Raw genomic sequence first — 18,967 nt, 5'->3', positions numbered from 1 at the left:
TTAGTGTCCTGGTATTTCATTCCAATTTCTTTAGTCAAAACTGATCAATTACATACATATGCTTTTCTCTATTTCTATTTATGAATATAGTAAGTAGCTATCAGCAGTAAATAGTAATATATTTGAATATAAATTAAAGAGTTAACTATACTGGAGCCAGTAAACTATTTTATGGATATTGTAATAGTGAATTCATGATAAAAAGCATTTGCTGAGACCCACAGAATTATGCAACACAAAGAGTGAACCCTAATGTAAACTATGGATTTAGTAATAGTATATCAACTGGCTCATCAGTTATAAAAATGTACCTCAACTAATGCAAGATGTTAATAATGGGAGAAATTGTTGTCAGCATCAGGTCCCTTCCTTGCCTCCATGCACACCTTGGTTCTTGAGTTTGGCCAAGAAAGACTTTGGAGCCAAATTCTTAAGTAAGGAGGAATTTAATGGCAATTAAAGAGAAAATGCACACTCAAGTAGACCCAGAGGTGGCAACTGCACCCCCCGCCCAAGGGTTAGGGGTTAGGAGTGTCTTTTCCTTTTATGCTTGGCATGGTTTATGGGACAAAGCTAGGAAGGTCTGACTGAGATTACCTCCAATCGATCACCTAAGGAACTCCTCCTACTGGTCCTACATGGTAGCTGGGGAAGGGGGAGATTAGTCTTATATGGTCCTTGTTGGAACTGTCATAGCAGCCTTCCCCTGCGTGGGGACAAGGGCAGAGGGAGGAGTAAAATCTGCAATGTAAATGTATTATAATAAAGCTATAAGTTACTTTAGGGCAGCAATTATGGGGAAGGGTGCATGCCGGCTCCCGCGAGACTCTTCCAGCTGTTTGTATTGTTGGGGTTGTTGTAGGTTTCCCTGCTCATATCTAGCTAACTGAACACTAGGTTCCTATGAACAGGAGAGATGGAATATAGGGAACTTTATGTACTTTTTGCTCAATTTTTCTGTAAACCTAAAATTGGTCTAAAAAATAAAGTTTATTAAGTAAAAAGTAAAGTTAACTATAATTATCCAATAATCATCTGGCAGTCCCCGTGGAAAAAACACCCCATGAGGACAGGATGGTTCTACCTTGTATACTGTGCTCTACCTACACTACCAGTATTGGCACATAGTATAGGCCCATACACTGATCAGAAACTGTTTGGGTCAGAAATGTTTGAGAATTAAGAACTTCTCTGAGTTTAGAAACAAAACACGGTCCATAAAATATACCCAGTGTTACATAACATCCCCAGCTGAGTCTGGGTCAGTACTCCATAATCAAACACATTTGTAAGTCTCTAGCAATATTCATATTAAGGCTATATATAGCTTCACATCCCTTTAGGTCAGCTTTTGTTGTTGTTGTTGTTGTTGTTTTAATTAACATATAATGTATTATTAGCCCCAGGGGTACAGGTCTGTGAATTGTCAGGCTTACACACTTCACAGCACTCACCATATCACACACCTCCCCAATGTCCATAACCCAACCACCCTCTCCCTGACACCTTCCTCCCAGTAACCCTCAGTTTGTTTTGTGAGATGAGGAGGTTCTTATGGATTGTCTCCCTCCCGATCCCATCTTGTTTCATTTTTTCCTTCCCTATCCCCCAAAACCCCCACATTGCCTCTCAAATTCCTCATATGAGGGAGATCATATGATAATTGTCTTTCTCTGATTAATTTATTTCACTCAGCATAATACCCTCTAGTTCCATCCACATCATTGCACATGGCAAGATTTTATTTCTTTTGATGGCTGCATAATATTCCATTGTGTGTGTGTGTGTGTGTGTGTGTGCGCGCGCGTGCGCACACGTGCACATCTTCTTTATCCTTTCATCTGTTGACGGACATCTATGTTCTTTCCATAGTTTGGCTATTGTGGACATTGCTGCTATAAACATTTGGGTGTGCATGCCCCTTTGGATCACTACATTTATATGTTTAGGGTTAATACCCAGTAGTGTGATTGCTGGGTGGTAGGGTAGCTATAATTTCAACTTTTTGAGGAACTTCCATGCTGTTTTCCGGAGTAGATGCACCATCTTGCATTCCCACTAACAGTGTAGGAGGGTTCTCCTTTTCTCCACATCCTCATAAACATCTCTTGTTTCCTGACTTGTTAATTTTAGCCACTCTGATTGGTGTGAGGTGGTATCTCATTTTGGTTTTGATTTGTATTTCCTTGATGCCAAGTGATGTTCAGCACTTTTTAACGTGTCTGTTGGCCATCTGGATGTCTTCTTTGCAGAAATGTCTGTTCATGTCTTCTGCCCATTTCTTGATTGCATTATTTGTTCTTTGGGTGTTGAGTTTGATAATTTCTTTATAGATTTTGGATACTAGCACTTTATCTGACGTTTCATTTGTGAATATCTTCTCCCATTCTGTCAGTTGTCTTTTGGTTTTGTTGACTGTTTCCTTTGCTATGCAAAAGCTTTTGATCTTAATGAAGTCCCAATAGTTCATTTTTCCCTTGCTTCCCTTGCCTTTGGTGATGTTTCTAGGAAGAAGTTGCTATGGCTGAGGTCGAAGAGGTTGCTACCTGGATTTTCTTCAAGGATTTTGATGGATTCCTGTCTCACATTGAGGTCTTTCATCCATTTTGAGTCTATTTTTGTGTGTGGTGTAAGGAAATGGTCCAGTTTCATTCTTCTGCATGTGGCTGTCCAATTTTCCCAACACCATTTGTTGAAGAGACTGTCATTTTTCCATTGCACATTTTTTCCTGCTTTGTCAAAGGTTAGTTGATCATAGAGCTGAGGGTGCATTCCTCGGTTCTCTATTCTGTTACATTGATCTATCTGTCTGTTTTTGTGCCAGTACCATGCTGTCTTGATGATGACAGCTTTGTAACAGAACTTGAAGGCTAGAATTGTGATGCCACCAATGTTGGCTTTCTTTTTAACATTCCTCTGGCTATTCAAGGTCTGTCCTGGTTCCATATAAATTTAAAGACTATTTGTTCCATTTCTTTGAAAAAAAAAAAAGGTGGTATTTTGATAGGGTTTGCATTAGATATATAGATTGCTTTAGGTAGCATAGACATTATCATAATATATGTTCTTCCCATCCCTGAGCATGGAACATTTTTCCATTTCTTTGTGTTTTCCTCAATCTCCTTCATGAGTACTTTATAGTTTTTTGAGTACAGATTCTTTGCCTCTTTGGTCAGTTTATTCCTAGGTATCTGATTGTTTTGGGTGCAATTGTAAATGGGATTGACTCCTTAATTTCTCTTTCTTCTGTCTTGCTCTTGGTGTGTAGAAATAAGACTGATTTCTGTGCATTGATTTTATATCCTGACACTTTACTGAATTCCTGTATGAATTCTAGCATTTTTGGAGTGGAGTCTTTTGGGTTTTCCACATAAAGTATCATATCATCTGCAAAGAGTGAGAGTTTGACTTCTTCTTTACCAATTCGGATGCATTTAATTTCTTTTTGTAATCTGATTGCTGAGGCTAGGGCTTCTAGTACTATGTTGAAGTAGTGGTGATAGTGGACATCATTGCCGTGTTCCTGACCTTAGCAGAAAAGCTGTCAGTTTTTTTCCATTGAGGATGATATTCACTGTGGGTTTTTCATAGATGGCTTTGATGATATTGAGGTATGTTCCTTCTATCCATACAATGTGAAGAATTTTGATGAGGAAAGAATGCTGTACTTTATCAAATGCTTTTTCAGCATCTATTGAGAGTGTCCTATGGTGGTTGTTCTTTCTTTTATTAATGTATTGTATCACATTGATTTATTTGTGGATGTTGAACCAACCTTTCAGCCCAGGAATAAATCCCGCTTGGTCATGGTGAAGAATCCTTTTAATGGACTGTTGCATCCTATTGGCTAGTATTTTGGTGAGAATTTTCACATCTGTGTTCATCAAGGATATTTGTCTGTAATTCTCTTTTTTGCGGGGGCCTTTGTCTGGTTTTGGGATCGAGGTAATGCTGGCCTCATAAAATGAGTTTGGAAGTTTTCCTTCCATTTCTACTTTTTGGAACAGTTTCAAGAGAATAGGTATTAATTCTTTGTTAAATGTTTGGTAGAATTCCCCTGGGAAGCCACCTGGTCCTGGGCTCTTTTTTGGGGGGAGATTTTTGATGACTGCTTCAATCTCCTTACTGGTTATGGGTCTGTTCAAGTTTTCTATTTCTTCCTGGTTCAGTTTTGGTAGTTCATATGTCTCTAGGAATGCATCTGTTTCTTCCAGATTGTCAAATTTGCTGGTGTATTTTTGCTTATAATATATTCTTATAATTGTTTGTATTTCTTTGGTCTTGGTTGTGATCTCTTCTCTTTCATTCATTATTTTATTAATTTCGGTCCATTCTCTTTTCTTTTTGATAAGTCTGGCCAGGGGTTTATCAATCTTATGAATTCTTTCAGAGAGCCAGCTCCTAGTTTCATTGATTTCTTCTACTACTTTTTTTGGTTTCTGTCTCATTGATTTCTACTCTGATTATTATTTCTCTTCTCCTGCTGGGCTTAGGCTTTCTTTGCTGTTCTTTCTCCGGCTTCTATAGGTGTAGGGTTAGGTTGTATACTTGAGACTTTTCTTGTTTCTTGAGAAAGGCTTGTATTGCTATATATTTTCCTATCAGCACTGCCTTTGTTGTGTCCCATACATTTTGGGCAGTTGTGTTTTCATTTGTTTCCATGAACTTTTTCAGTTCTTCTTTAATTTCTTGGTTAACCCATTCATTCCTTAGTATGATGCTTTTTTGCCTCGATGTATTTGCGTTCTTTCCAACTTTTCTCTTGTGGTTTAGTCTAGCTTCAAAGCATAGTGGTCCGACAATATGCAGGGAATGATCTCATTTTTTTGGTACCAGTTGAGACCTGATTTGTGACCCAGAATGTGATGTATTCTGGAGAATGTTCTATGTGCACCAGAGAAGAATGTGTATTATGTTTCTTTGGGATGGAATGTTCTAAATATATCTTTGATGTACATCTGGTCCAGTGTGTCGTTTAAGGCCTTTATTTTCTTGTTGATCTTTTGCTTGTATGATCTGTCCATTTCAGTGTGGGGGATGTTAAAGTCCCCTACTATTATTGTATTGTTGTTGATGTGTTGCTTTGATTTTGTTATTAATTGGTTTATATAGTTGGCTGCTCCCATGTTAGGGACATAGATATTTAAAATTTTTAGATCTTCTTGTTGTACAGACCCTTTCAGTATGATATAGTGTCCTTCCTCATCTCTTATTATAGTCTTTGGCTTAAAATCTAATTTATCTCATAGAAAGATTGCCACCCCAGTTTTCTTTTGATGTCCATTAGCATGGTAAATGGTTTTCTTACCCCTCACTTTAAATCTGGAGGTGTCTTTGGGTCTCAAATGAGTTTCTTGTAGACAGCATATTGATGCATTTTGGTTTTTAATCCATTCTGACACCTGTGTCTTTTGATTAGGGCATTTAGCGCATTTACATTCAGGGTAACTATTGAAAGATATGAATTTAGTGTCATTGTATTGCTTGTAAGGTGACTGTTACTGTATATTGTCTCCTTTCCTTTCTGGTCTACTACTTTTAAATTCTCTCTTTGTTTAGAGGACCCTTTCAATGTTTCCTGTAGGGCTGGGTTGGTGTTTGCAAATTCTTTTAATTTTTGTTTGTCCTGGAAGCTTTTTATCTCTCCTTCTATTTTCAATGATAGCCTGGCTGGATATAGTATTTTTGGCTGCATACTTTTCTCATTTAGTGCTCTGAATATATCATGCCAGTTCTTCCTGGCCTGCCAGGTCTCTGTGGAGAAGTCTGCTGCCATTCTAATATTTTTACTTTTATCTGTTACAGACTTCTTGTCCTGGGCTTCTTTCAGGGTTTTCTCTTTGTCACTAAAAATTGTAAGTTCTTCTACTAGATGATGGGGTGTAGATTTATTTTTATTGATTTTGAGAGGGGTTCTCTGTGCCTCCTAAATTTTTTTTCTTATTTTTATTTATTTATTTATTTGACAGAGAGATCACAAGTAGGCAGAGAGGCAGGCAGAGAGAGAGAGAGAGAGAGAGAGAGGAGGAAGCAGGCTCCCCGCTGAGCAGAGAGCCCAATGTTGGGACCCGATCCCAGGACCCTGAGATCATGACCTGAGCCGAAGGCAGCGGCTCAACCCACTGAGCCACCCAGGCGCCCCCTGTGCCTCCTAAATTTTGATGCTTGTTCCCTTTTCCATATTAGGGAAACTTTCTATAATAATTTGCTCCAATATACCCCTCTGACTTCCTCTCTCTTTCTTCTTCTTCTGGAATCCTAATATCCTAATATTGTTTCATCTTCTGGTATCAATTATCTATCAGATTTTCCCCTCATGATCCAATAATCATTTGTTTCTCTTTGGCTCAACTTCTTTATTCTCCATCATTTGCTCTTCTATATCACTAAATCTCTTTTCTGCCTTCTTTATCCCAGCAGTAAGAGCCTCCGTTTTTTATTGCACCTTATTAGTAGCTTTTTTTTTTTAATTTCAGCTTGGTTAGATTTTAGTTCTTTTATTTTTATAGAAAGGGATTTTCTTTCTCCAGAAAGGGTTTTCTCCAGTATCTTCCATACCTTTTTAGAGCCCAGCTATCACCTTGAGATTCATCATTCTGAACTCTAGATCTGGCATATTACCAATGTCTGTATTGATTAGGTCCCTAACCTTTGGTACTGCCTCTTGTTCTTTTTTTGTGTGTATGGTAAGTTTTTGTGTCTTGTCATTTTATCTGGATAAGAATATATGAACAAGAGAATAAAATATTAAAAAGGTGGCAAAGACCCCAGACAAATGTACACAAACCAAATCAAAAGAGACCCCAAATCAGGGCAAGAAGAAAGTGGGTAAAAAGAAGTTTAAAATTTTTTTTAAAAAATTGAAATACATACATATATTAGACTGGTGACTAGCGCAGAACCCTCCCCCCACTTGATTTTGGGTGTATTTTGTCCCTTAGAAGAAACTGCCTCCCAAAATTTTAAAGAAAGAAAAACTTGTATATATACAAAAATAAGGGTAAACATGATGAAGGGATGGAATATAACTGTAAAGATGGAAATTATTAAAAATATTTTTTAAAGGAATTGATAAGACAAGTTGGTTGGAAAAAGATAGAAAAAGAAAGTGGAGAGAATTTGCTCAAGCTGGAGACTAGAACAAAGCCCTGTGCTAGATTTAGGATATATTTTTATCTTATTAGAAGAAATTGTATCCCAAAAATTTTTAGAAGAAAAAAACCTATATCTATACAAAAAATAAAGTTCGATACCGTGAAGGATAAAACATGACTATAATAATGAAGGTTTTAAAAGATTTTTTTTTAGAAAGGTATTGTTAAGATAAAGTATTTTAAAAATGTTAAAAGAGGAAGGAGGAAAAGTTTAAAAAATTAGAATAAGAAAAAAATAAAATTAGAAAAATTTAATTAACTTTTCAAGACTAAAGAATCCTGGAGAGAAAGCCCTGAATTCCATGCTTTGCTTTTCCCTCCTCTGGAATTCCACTGTTCTCCTTGATCAGTGAGCTTGGTCTCAGCTGGATGCTCTTGCTGATCTTCTGGGGGAGGGACCTGTTGTAGTGCTAGGGGCCAGGCTAGGTAATCTGCTCCATTCACTCTCAGGAGTTTTTTTTCCCTGAATGCTTTCCATAGAGCTCTAGATGATGGGAATGAAAATGGCAGCTTCTCACTTTCCAGCCCAGAGGAGCCGAAATCACGGGGCCCCACTTCTTAAGGCACTCTCGGAGAAAAGCGGTCAATCACTCCCATCTCCCTGGTCTCTGGCCACACTCTGAGCTTACCCAGCCTGTGAGTGAGCACTTTTGTCTCTGGCACAGAGCCCCATTTGGAGACTCCAAACCCAGCAGATCCTCCCACTCAGCTCTTCCACAGAGGAATGTAAGTCTCCCTGCATCTGCCACTTGTGGGGGTCCCTGCTCAAAGAGCAGTGTCCTGACTGTGCCACTGATCACAGTTTAATGTACCCCGAGCTGAGAGCTCAGTCCTTGGCTCTGTTTCTGTAGCCGGCTTCCCTCCTTTGGGAATGTAGCGAGCTCTGCTAAATTCAGACACCTGAGACCACACTGTCCCCATGAGGGCTCAACCCCTGCTTAGCCTCTGGAGCAATGCCTCTCAGTGGAGCAGACTTTTAAAAGTTCAAATTCTAAAAAAAAAAAAAAAAAAAAAAAAAAAAAAAGTTCAAATTCTGTGCTCCGTTGTTCTACCTCTTGCCAGGAGCCAGCCCCTCCCTCCACAGTCTGTCTTCCCATGGCTTTGGATTTACTTCTTCGCTGGTCCTGCCTTTCAGAAAGTTGTCGATTTTCTGTTCCTAGAATTGCTGCTCTTCTTCTCTTCAATCTGTTTGTAGGTGTTCAGAAAACTCCTGCGAACTGATGTCATCTCAGTCTGCTACTCCTCAGCCACTTTGACTCTGCCTCCTCCCTTTAGGTCAGTTTTTGCCTCCAAATGAGTTGTAGAATGTTTGCATTTGTGAAATTTGTCATTAGTTTTTATAACTGGAGCTTATATAATGTCAGAATCACCCATGTACTTATATTTAAAGGAGTAATGAATCCATTGTTCCTGACATTTGTCTGGATTTGGAGTCAAGGTCAGAGTAGGGTTTGCTGACCCACTTCCCCTTATTGTTCTTTGCCACTCCTGTGAATGCTTCCTTCAGTAAGGCACATCTTTTCGCCAACAGAGATCACTTTTATCTACTCACACTTTCCACTCCTTACCACCATTTCTAAGATATAACATTGCATACAATTAGGTCCTCATTATGTGTGACACAATGTATGATGACAGCAGCGCTACTCTGTTCAGCAGGAAACAAAGAGTAGGAGAAGAGTTCACTTCTCATTTGAGCTTTCTTTTACTTTCTGCCTTCAAACATACCGGCTGTCTGCACACTTCTCTGTTCCTTCCTGTTTAAAATGCTCATGTAAGGGGGTTAAAAGAAGGAAGGTGGAAGCAAGGACAGATGAAAGAAAGACCTTGTCCTTTAAGCAGGAATGTCTGTCTCCTCTGGTGTTTGTTTTGCCTCTGCTCTGTTCAACCGAACAAGCAAATAGAATGAAGCAGATCCTTATCCAGTAAAAATGCTGTGTGTTGGCTAGAGTTACACATAGGTGCTTGTGTGGGGCTTTTGAACATCCCTTGCTATTTATGTTATAAAGACTAACAACACTAAATTGTATTTGTAATGATAGTTTGACAGCTGTCCGGTCATCATTTCTATAATCAATAATTATATTTTAAAGGAATACTCACATTCCAGAAAACCAGTTAAGAGTATTTTATTTGTTTCTGAATTACCTTGGGTTGTTGTCCATACATTTTATGAGTAATTTTGATCCACTGAGATGCTGCTGATCTTACAGTTTCTTAGCCAAAATGAATTTCAGTGATTGTGAGAAAGGCAGGAGGAGAAGACTCCCAGCCAGCAGCATAGAGTAGTGGACCCTGTGTGTGCCTTTCTTGAAACACTCTGGTGGCAGAATGAATAATGTTTCTCTCCACTGGGCTTCCCCATTGATGCAAGTGCTGAGAGGGAGAAAGTAAAATATAAACATGACTCTGGGAGCACACCCAACAAACCAGCTTTGCAGAAGAACTACCCCTTTCTTGTCCCTGGTGAAATGACTTTGGTCTACAATCCAAGAAGGCAACATGTTCCCACTGATCACACATACAGCACTGATGCTCTTGAGTGGTGAAGGGCTTTACAGGATGCAGAGTAAAAAAATACAGTATGACAACACCACCTTGGTTTGCACAGGGTGCTTCTGTGCATGCATAATGTACAAACTATGTAGCTTCCAGATGTGACCCAGGAGTAACTCCCGTCTAAACCCCTAAGCTCATACTCTGAGCTCACGCTCAAACCCCTGCATTCCCCATTAGATGTCCTAGAGTTTACTTACCGTATTTAGATTGTTGTTATTTAAGTGTTTCTGCCCAAGACCAGGTGTTAAGAATCAAAAGCCTATTTGATGTGGTAGGAAGATTGACTATGTACCACAGTCCTAGATTCTTGACTGTTGTGGCAGCCCTTCATACCTGCCATTAGGATCAAGAGCCTAAACAACCCTCAGATGCAACGTCTGGGAACTCATAGCAATTACAATTAGAATTGAATCTGGTATTTTTAGTTTTCTAAGGTGAAATCATAGTATTGTGTTTTTGTCCTTTCCCATCAGAGTTGAATCACTGAGTTTCCAAGCGATAAAAAATATTTCCAGCAGAAGAGAAGTGCATTGACCAAGGGATTTGCTGGAGACATGTGGCCTTTTACCCCATCCCACATGGTAGCTACAGAGTGATCTAGCACATAGAACAAAACTCTGCAGGGCTGTTTTTCTTCATTGGCATCCTTAATTGGTTTAGGGCTGAAAGTCATCTGTGCTCAATTCATAACTTAAGTACTCATTTTCAAACTCTAAATTGTATAATAATGAACAGTGGTGCTGAGCTCTGGTAATGAAAATCTAGTAGGTCTGGCAGGAGCTCAAAAATCTGCCATTCATCAGGCGCCACCAGGTAAGGTGATATTAATGCGGGAGGTTTCTAGACCACACTTCAAGGAATAAGTTTATGCAGCATAGCTTGATTTTTTTTTTTTCTAAGTTCCTTTCTATGAAATATTGAGATCCTACTGCTCTCTGATATGGCTTAGTCCTTTAATGCCTCCCCTTACTTTGCTGGCTACATTTTAGGATTGTTTATAGATGTCCTATTAAAAAAAGATCTACATTTAGCATTAGTGGACTTTTCCAAGCCATATCTACCCACTAGCTTGCTTCTTTATGCATGTTGTTTTTTGCTGACCTTACACTTGGAATGGAGATTATGCTATACACTTGTTCCACTGTACTTGATACATGGGCCTCTGCCTTGCTTGAGTACACCATCACCTGAGATTCAGTCATAGTTTTCTCTTCTCAGTCTCAGAAAAACTCGGGCTGTCCCCCTCCATTCCCATTTCTTTTCCCAGTCTGTCTTCTGGTAGCCTAACTGAGCAGCACTTTGCTTGCCCAGGGGAGAAGTTTGGGGACATATCAAAATGGGCCAAATTAAAAAAAAAAAAAAAAGAGTAAGATTGTTGCCTTCCTAAAACTGCAGATAAAATAAGTGACACCTAAGTATAGAAAGATTTTTTTTTTTTACTGTATTTCTTAGAGGATTATTTTATTTTTAGGTAAAAATCCTTTTTATTTCTACTATAGATATAGTATATATTTAGTCTGTGACTGGGAAAATACATTCAGGATTAAATAATCTCTTTTAATCTAAATTCTACAGTTCTTTGCATCTCTTTCAGTACTCTAAACATTTTAAGAATAGCCTTGGCACTACATTTTGTTTCTGGAACATTAACAGGAGGAAGCAAGAAGAAATTGGCTGACAAGCATCGATTTTTGTCTCCCCCCAAAAATAGATTTTAAAAAGAAAAGAGTCAAATGGGGGAAGAAGTTTGAGAATCATTTGTTGAGAACGGTGTTTTCCAATAACTTTCAGTATTTGATGACAATTGGAGAGAAAGTTTAAGGGTAGTCTGACCTTTAACCTAAATAAATTTCTGGTCATGAAATCAAAACCCAAAGATTTCTCAGTCTGTTGAAACATGAAAGGGGGCTTTCCTAAGTTTAGGTGTTCTCTCTTCTTTTTACAAATGTATGGTTCACTCGGAAACTAGTCCATGAGAATCTGTGATACGGAACTTTAGGGAATGCAGGCAGTATTGTATAAGTAGCCTTGTGAACAACTGGCAGGTGGTCTCCAAGCAGAGGAGAACCCAGGAAATCATGATATACCAGTATTGGCATCTGCACTAAATCCCCCAGCCTGGGGCTAGAATCAGTGATCTGGAATCTGAAAAACTGTATCTGTGCTATTGGCAACCTGGCTCCTCTTTCTTTCTCTTAACATGATTTTCAAGAATTTCCAGGAGAACGAAAAATAATTGCCTGCTGCTCCCCTTGAGAGATCCCTGATAATAATGCGAGTCCATTGCCCTAACTTCTCCAAGCTAAGCGAGTCCCTGATTTTTCTCCCTTTTGGGAATCCACAAGTTAAAACATCAATCTGAACATCCTGCTACTTAAATGAGGTTCATTCCTTATAAACAAAGGGTAGTGGTTACAGCAGGAATGCAATGTGTATCAAGTGAGGATAAATTTTCACTATAGGTCAGTGGATTATTGTGTCACCCTGGGGATACTTTTACTTTGTCACATCAGTAGCTCTTCTTTGTTACACAGAACCCTTGGGGAGTTCTCACAATTAGCTGCTGGCATTCAACTGTGAGTGTTCTGAGGAAATGTTGGTTTAGTTTCAACACGAATCCTGTACCTTGACAGATCCATCCATTTTCTTTGTGTGGGTTGGTTTTACCGTTTTCTGTTCCTGTCTGCTTGCATCTCAGCTGTTAGTCCAAACATGTGCTAAAAAGTCTTTCTCTAAATGTTATCAAGAGAAGATCTGTTGGTTTGACTTTGCCCAACAGAGAAAATTTAGGAGTGTGTCTAAAGCCAGTGTTGGCTGATGTTCTGCTCTTAGGAAATGGAAAGCTAGGCATAAAAGGGTCTGTGTTAATAGTTTTAAAATTTTAGTGTGCCTAAGAATCACCCAGATTCAACTAGGTTAAAGGCAAATTCCTGGTCCCTGGATTTTTCTGGTGCAGTCAGTCTGGACTACGATATAGAAAAACAAGCTCTGTACTTGCTTAGTCCTTGCATAACATGATTACAATGCGGGCTGTCCACGGTCTAACTTTGAAACATATTGGCTTATTAAAACATTGTCCTCTGTCATTCTCTGAGATGCTCCTTTACTTCTCTAGGCTGGAAATCTTGGCTACCCTTTTGATTACATAGAGCTAGTTACTGTGACAGAGAAAAGGGTGAACTTTATCTCCTAGACTTTACAAATGGCAAATGCAAAGTGTTTTATATGTACCTTCAAGACACTTGAAAGTCACTTTGTCACTACTACACAAAGATAGAACAAACTTACTGATACCTCCCTCCATGTTTCATCTCATAATGTCATTCTGAGGACTGTGTTTCACCCAGCTACCTCAAGGTTTAAGAGAAACAAAGCAACCCTTTAACTCCATTTTGTCTAAAATGTTCGTATTTATAGTAACTCCAGGCTAAAGTTTTTAAAGTTAGGTTATCTGTTTTCTACACCTACATTGCTAAGCTTTCTAAAATCTCTCCCTCCATCTTTTTGAAACTAAACAGCTCATGTTTGAAAGGCTATGGATTTCCTTAGATGAAAACTGAAATACCACTCCCTTTATGCTAATGTTAATTTACAGGCAGCAAGCTTGGTTAACCAAGAGAAAATAAAAACTTTGGATGAAATGTGTTATTTATAGCGAATGCAAAGCATCATTATTATCAATTCTTGTTACAAAATACACAGAAAAAATACCATTTTTGTTATTTAAATATGGCATGGATACATTGAGAAATAGTACAGATGTTAATTCACAGTCTCTCAGCTGCATCCTGGATAATCATTATTATGTTTTATTCTTACTTGGAATTACTAGTAATAGACTGTGTATTTCTGTATGAATTTCAAATCAGGGAACACCAATGAATTGAGATGATTGATATTATACATACACACACACACACACACACACACGCACACACACACACATATAATTTTAGAATTGGGACAACAATAGAAATATTTCTCTCTTAGAGAAAAATCCAAGTGTGTAGCTATTAGTGATCTTGAGAGGGAACATTTGCTACTTAAATAGATATGCCAAAAATTCACACAATTCTTCATATTTGAATTGAGCTAATCGTTGACCAGTATTTAAATTTGTTTCGAAACTATCTATATAATTGTTGAAAATCTGAAATGTATATATCTGTATTTTGAATTATCTGGTTTCAAACCATGAGTGTTAAAAAAAAAAAGTACATTCTTAGGTATTTTTTCATTCTATGCTTTTCAGTTATTTGGCAGATCCTATTTTCTTTTTTAAGAGTTTTTTTTTTTTTTTTTTTTTTTTTTTTTTGACAGACAGACACCACAAATAGGCAGAGAGGCAGGCAGAGAGAGAGAGAGGGGCGGGCTCCCTGCTGAGCAGAGAGCTCAATGTGGGGCTCAATCCCAGGACTCTGATATCAGGACCTGAGCCAAAGGCAGAGGCTTAACCCACTGAACTACTCAGATGCCCCATGATCCTGTTTTCTTTTGTTTAAGTCTCATTAATGAGAGATTTTATACATGGAGTACGGAGAGAGGATGGTGTAACAGTATAATTCATGTTATCTTTGAATGCATATTTTACATGTATGTGCATATAAGTTCATGGGCAAATACTCAGGAATTCTTTCCCATTCTTAACTGGTATAGAACCACTGACTAAGTCCAGTCCTGTTATTTTGGAGATGAGAAAATTGAGGACTAGAGAGACTAAGTGATGGAGAGTTAGGTCATTGATTTAGTAGTTGACCCAAGGCATTGACTCTCAGTTCATGGTTTGTCTGAATTCATATCCTGCCTTTTCTTACTACGAGGTCATTGGCTGTCCTTACTCCTCTATAATAAAATAGAATTCTGTTTCGTCATCTTATCTCCTTACATTTTATCTATCCCAAGTTCAACATATGGATTTTTTTTTAAGCCTAGGTTGTAAACCTTCCAAGAAATTACCTTACTTCGTGTCCTCCACCAAGATTTCCAAGCCAGCTTTATTCTTTTTCCTCAGTCCTGATACAACTGCATGAATTTACTCTCATCTTATCACTTATCAACAAAGGCTGGTTGTAAAGGCTTTCCAGGATAGCAGTTGCAATTCACACTCTTCAAAATAATCACACCTAAGTGGGGAGTGGATTGTCAGCTCCAGGGCAATATTCAGTATCTTAGCCACTGGCCCTTCTTTCTGGAAATTCATTAGGCAATGCCTAAGTTAACTGAATGAATACATTAAAAAGTGAAAAAAAATTACACACAAATAGAACAAATCTTTAGTAATGATCTTCTGTGCATAAACTGCTGTACTTGGTATCAGAACATACCAAAATGTGTACATCATGATCTCAAGGAGCTTACAGTCCAAAACAGGACAAAACAAGGTACCAATACACCTGATAGAAAAAGAAAAGTGGCTACAGGGAGATATAATTGAAGAATCATGTGGTTAAATGAAAAAGATAAAGGTCTACAAAAGCTTTCTAGGATAAAAAAATGAACTTGAACTAAATTTTGAAGAATGAAAATGGGTATGGGTGGTGAGATGCATTTTGACTATCTTTATTATGTGTATATCTAGAAACAAGTACTCTCCACTGCTCTATACTGGTTTGTGGATTATTCTAGTCTTTAAACTTTATAGCTGTTTTGTGATAAAGTAAGTTTCATACATCTAGCCAGTATTAATTGATGGAAAGTATTCAGAAACTCATACATCATTGTATACTCATGTATTACTGAGCTAGCTATAGACATCCCCATGTATGGATCCCTAGTAGGTTGGGGAAAAAAAGACAAAAACAAGCTGGTCATTTACCAGATAATTTGAGAATCATGACTCTAGGTTGTTCTTCACTTACATAGAGAATTTAAGAAACTTTTATACATATTTTAGCAGTACAGAGATGTTTCTCTTTATTAGTGTATGTATGAAATCATCATTGCTTGCTTCCATTTCTATTATCCCCTTACAGAGCAGAGAAATGTTTAGCTTTGTGACATTAGAAGGTCTCCCAGGGTAATAGCAGCACAAAAGAGCTATAGAAGGCACAAAACATAAACAAAGTAAAAGGCTAAGCAAAAGGCAGATAGAATAAAAAGTAAGAGGAGAGAAAAGGGAGGGTCAAGCATTCAGGAAGTTGTTAGTAAAAATAAATTGTCAGTGTGAAATAGGAGAGTCTGTGTCTCCACTTCATTATAATCTACAAAGGATTAGTCTTCAGTGGGAAATTTCATCTAAGAAGCTGAAACTAAATCTGTTGTGTATTATTATTTTTTTGTTCTTATTTTATTGCTCTTATTTTCATTTTCTGTTATTGTTTGCATTTGGAAGATATTCTTCATTTTGGGGCACTTGCCTCTCTCATTTCAGATGACTACGCACTGCATGGCCCTGTTTTTATTCAGGAACCAGGTCATACAATGTTCCCTTTGAATTCTGAGGAGAAAAAAGTGAAGCTCAACTGTGAAGTTAAAGGGAATCCAAAACCGCATATCAGGTTTGTTAATTTAAATCATGCGTTTCCGTGCGTACACGAGTTCTGTTATTAAAATCGACAAGTACTTATAGAGCACTAATTACTTAAAGTGCTTTTAGACAGGCATCATAGAATACCCCGAGACACTAAAGAGATCTTTGTGTTCATGAAAGGTTTAGTGCCCAACTTCTGTTTCTAGCTGTACTGGGAATTAAATATCCTGTCTGACACCCTCACTGAAAGCCTAAATATTTCTTAACATATTTTTTAAAACACTTTTAACACCTGCACCAAAAAACTGGTATTAAAGTAAGAAGTACTCAGAAGTTAAAAAATAAATAAAATAAAAAATTTTTTAAAAAGTGGATTTAGAACCCAGAGAAGAAAACTAACCCCTAAAAGCAGGTTTTACCTTGAACTACGTGGACTAGAACTTTGGATTTTGCAGCTGCATACATAAAGCCTAGAATGGACCAAGACCAAGAGGAGAATCTAACATTAGCATACCTTCTAGGATAGACCTGGGACCTAAAGGCTATGTACTTAGAGTGCATGTAACAAGAAATACGCTTGCCTCCCCAAAGAACTATAAAGCAAAAATAATTCCTGTTTCAAACTTTGGTGCTAGTGGTCTTAATAGAAGATGAGACACAGCTGAAAGCAGAATTAGTAAACTGCAAGGTATATCTGAAGAAATCATCCAAAGGCATCAGAACTGGGTAAAGAGAAGTAAAGGGAGAAAGAAAGAAAGAGGAGGGAGAGAGAGATACAGAGAAAGGGAAAGCCACAAAAAAAAAAAAAAAAAAAAAGAGAGAGAGAGAGAGAGATTAATAGAAAATGTTTTTATATGTTTAATCAGAGTTCATAAGGAAAGGCAAGGGAGAATGAGGCAGAGACAATATTTTATGAGAAGGCTAAGAATTTTCCAAAGCCAAATAAAAATTCTTTACTATAAGAGTGCTGGTTCAGTCAGTGAAATATGCAGTATTTTATTCTCAGGGTTGTGAGTTCCAGCCCCATGTTGGGTCTACATACAGATTACCTAAAAATAAAATACTTTTTTTTAAAAAGTAAAAAAAAAAAAAAAAAAAAATTCCAAGCTATATATTTAGGTAACCAAATGAATTTCAAGGAATACAAATAAAAATAAAGCCTCATCTAGAATTATTATAGTGAAATAGCAGAACACCCAAGTTGAAGATACAATTCTATAAATAGTTAAGCTTATAACATAGATAACCTTCAAATAGAAGGCAGATTAGCATCTGACTTTTCAATAGAAACAAATCAAGATGATGACAGTCTTCCATATGCTGAGAGAGATTAATTATCAAATTTCTACATAGCAGAAGTATTTTTTTAAAAGGAGAACAAAAAAAATGTGTTCTCAGACATTCAGAAACTAAAGTTAGACTTCAATAAGGGCACCTGGGTAGCTCAGTTAAGTGTCTGCCTTTAGCTCTGGTTGTGATCCCAGGGCCTAGGATCAAGTGTCATATCAGGCTCTTGCCAGGTTCCTGAAATCAAACCCTGTTCATGGGGCTCCCTCTTCAGCGGAGAGCCTGTTTCTCCCTCTGCCTGCTCCTTCTCTCCCTCTCTTACTCTCTTTCAAATGAAATAAAGTCTTTTTATAAAGAAATAAAGTTTGACTTCAACAGACATATTCACTAAAGAAAATTCTAGAAGATATAACTGAAACAAAATAAAAATGGTCCCAGGTAGAGTATCTGAGATAAAAGAACCAATGGTAGTAACGCAAGTGGTAAATGTTAACATTTCCATCTTAAAACCAATTGCAATTACACTGAACAATAAAAATAATAACAATATACTGTCTTGTGGAGATAAAAATTAAAAATCATGATAATAGTAGAAGTAAATTTTTAAAAGATATACTGCACAATGGATTTACATACATGGTTTAAAAAAGTGAAATAAAATTTGTCCCCTACCTAACCACATATACAGAGGCCAATTTAAGGTGACTGGAAGACCTGCACGGGACATACATGCTTTTAAAAGAAGATAGGCATACATATCCTTGACTTTGAAGGGAAGGAAATATTTCTCAAATATGACAGAAAAAGCACAAATCATAAAAGAAAATATTTAACTTCATTAACGTTGAGAACTTCTGTTCAACAGAAATACTGAGATGAGTAAAATTTCAAGCTTCCAACTGGAAGAAGATATTTTTAATACATGTCATTGGCAAAGAAATAATATCCAAAAATATTTTTTAAATCCCCACAAATCAAAAAGTAAAAACTGTTTTTTAGTAGCCTAGTAGAAACATTACTGAAAGACTTGATTAGGTACTTCTAAGAAAAGAAATATCACACATCCATGAAATAGATAGAAAGATTGTCAGTGCCATTAACAGAAACATACAAATTAAAACTGAAATGTCACATTCTTGCATGCATACCAGATTAGCAGAAATTTAGAAAACTAAATTCAACATAATATAAATAAATATAACCTAGTATGTTCATACAAGGTAACCCCATGCAGTAGTGAAAATGATGAATTACAGCTACAGTATGATGGATCACAGGAACATAATTTCCAGCAAACAAAGCAAGTCACTAAAGAATGGTATAATTCCATATTTATAAGGTTCAAGAGCAGGTAAGACGGAGCAGTTGTTTAAGGATGCCAACATACTTGATAAAATCATAAAATCAAGGGAAAGAAAAAGACAAAATTAGAGGTTATAATTAACTATTGAGAAAGGGAGTTAGTAGATTCAGAATGGAAATGGAGACTTTAAAATAT

The 18,967-nt window shown here is 37.2% G+C and overlaps 1 protein-coding gene across 13 annotated transcripts in view; it reads left to right on the top strand.

Moving 5' to 3' along the window:
* The window catches only part of CNTN4 (contactin 4), a 930,864-nt gene that overhangs the window by 601,285 nt on the left and 310,612 nt on the right, over positions 1 to 18,967 (top strand). For all 13 annotated transcript variants that reach the window (XM_082711571.1, XM_082711575.1, XM_082711573.1 and 10 more), the window contains one exon: positions 16,084 to 16,210. In XM_082711571.1, the coding sequence (XP_082567697.1) occupies positions 16,084 to 16,210 (127 nt within the window). The remainder of the gene's footprint in view (positions 1 to 16,083; positions 16,211 to 18,967) is intronic.

Source organism: Mustela nivalis, assembly GCF_964662115.1.
Source record: "Mustela nivalis genome assembly, chromosome: 1".
In the NCBI taxonomy this organism is placed as follows: Eukaryota; Metazoa; Chordata; class Mammalia; order Carnivora; family Mustelidae; genus Mustela; species Mustela nivalis.
Note: the sequence above shows the minus strand (reverse complement) of the source record. Positions and strands in the feature narration are given on the sequence as shown.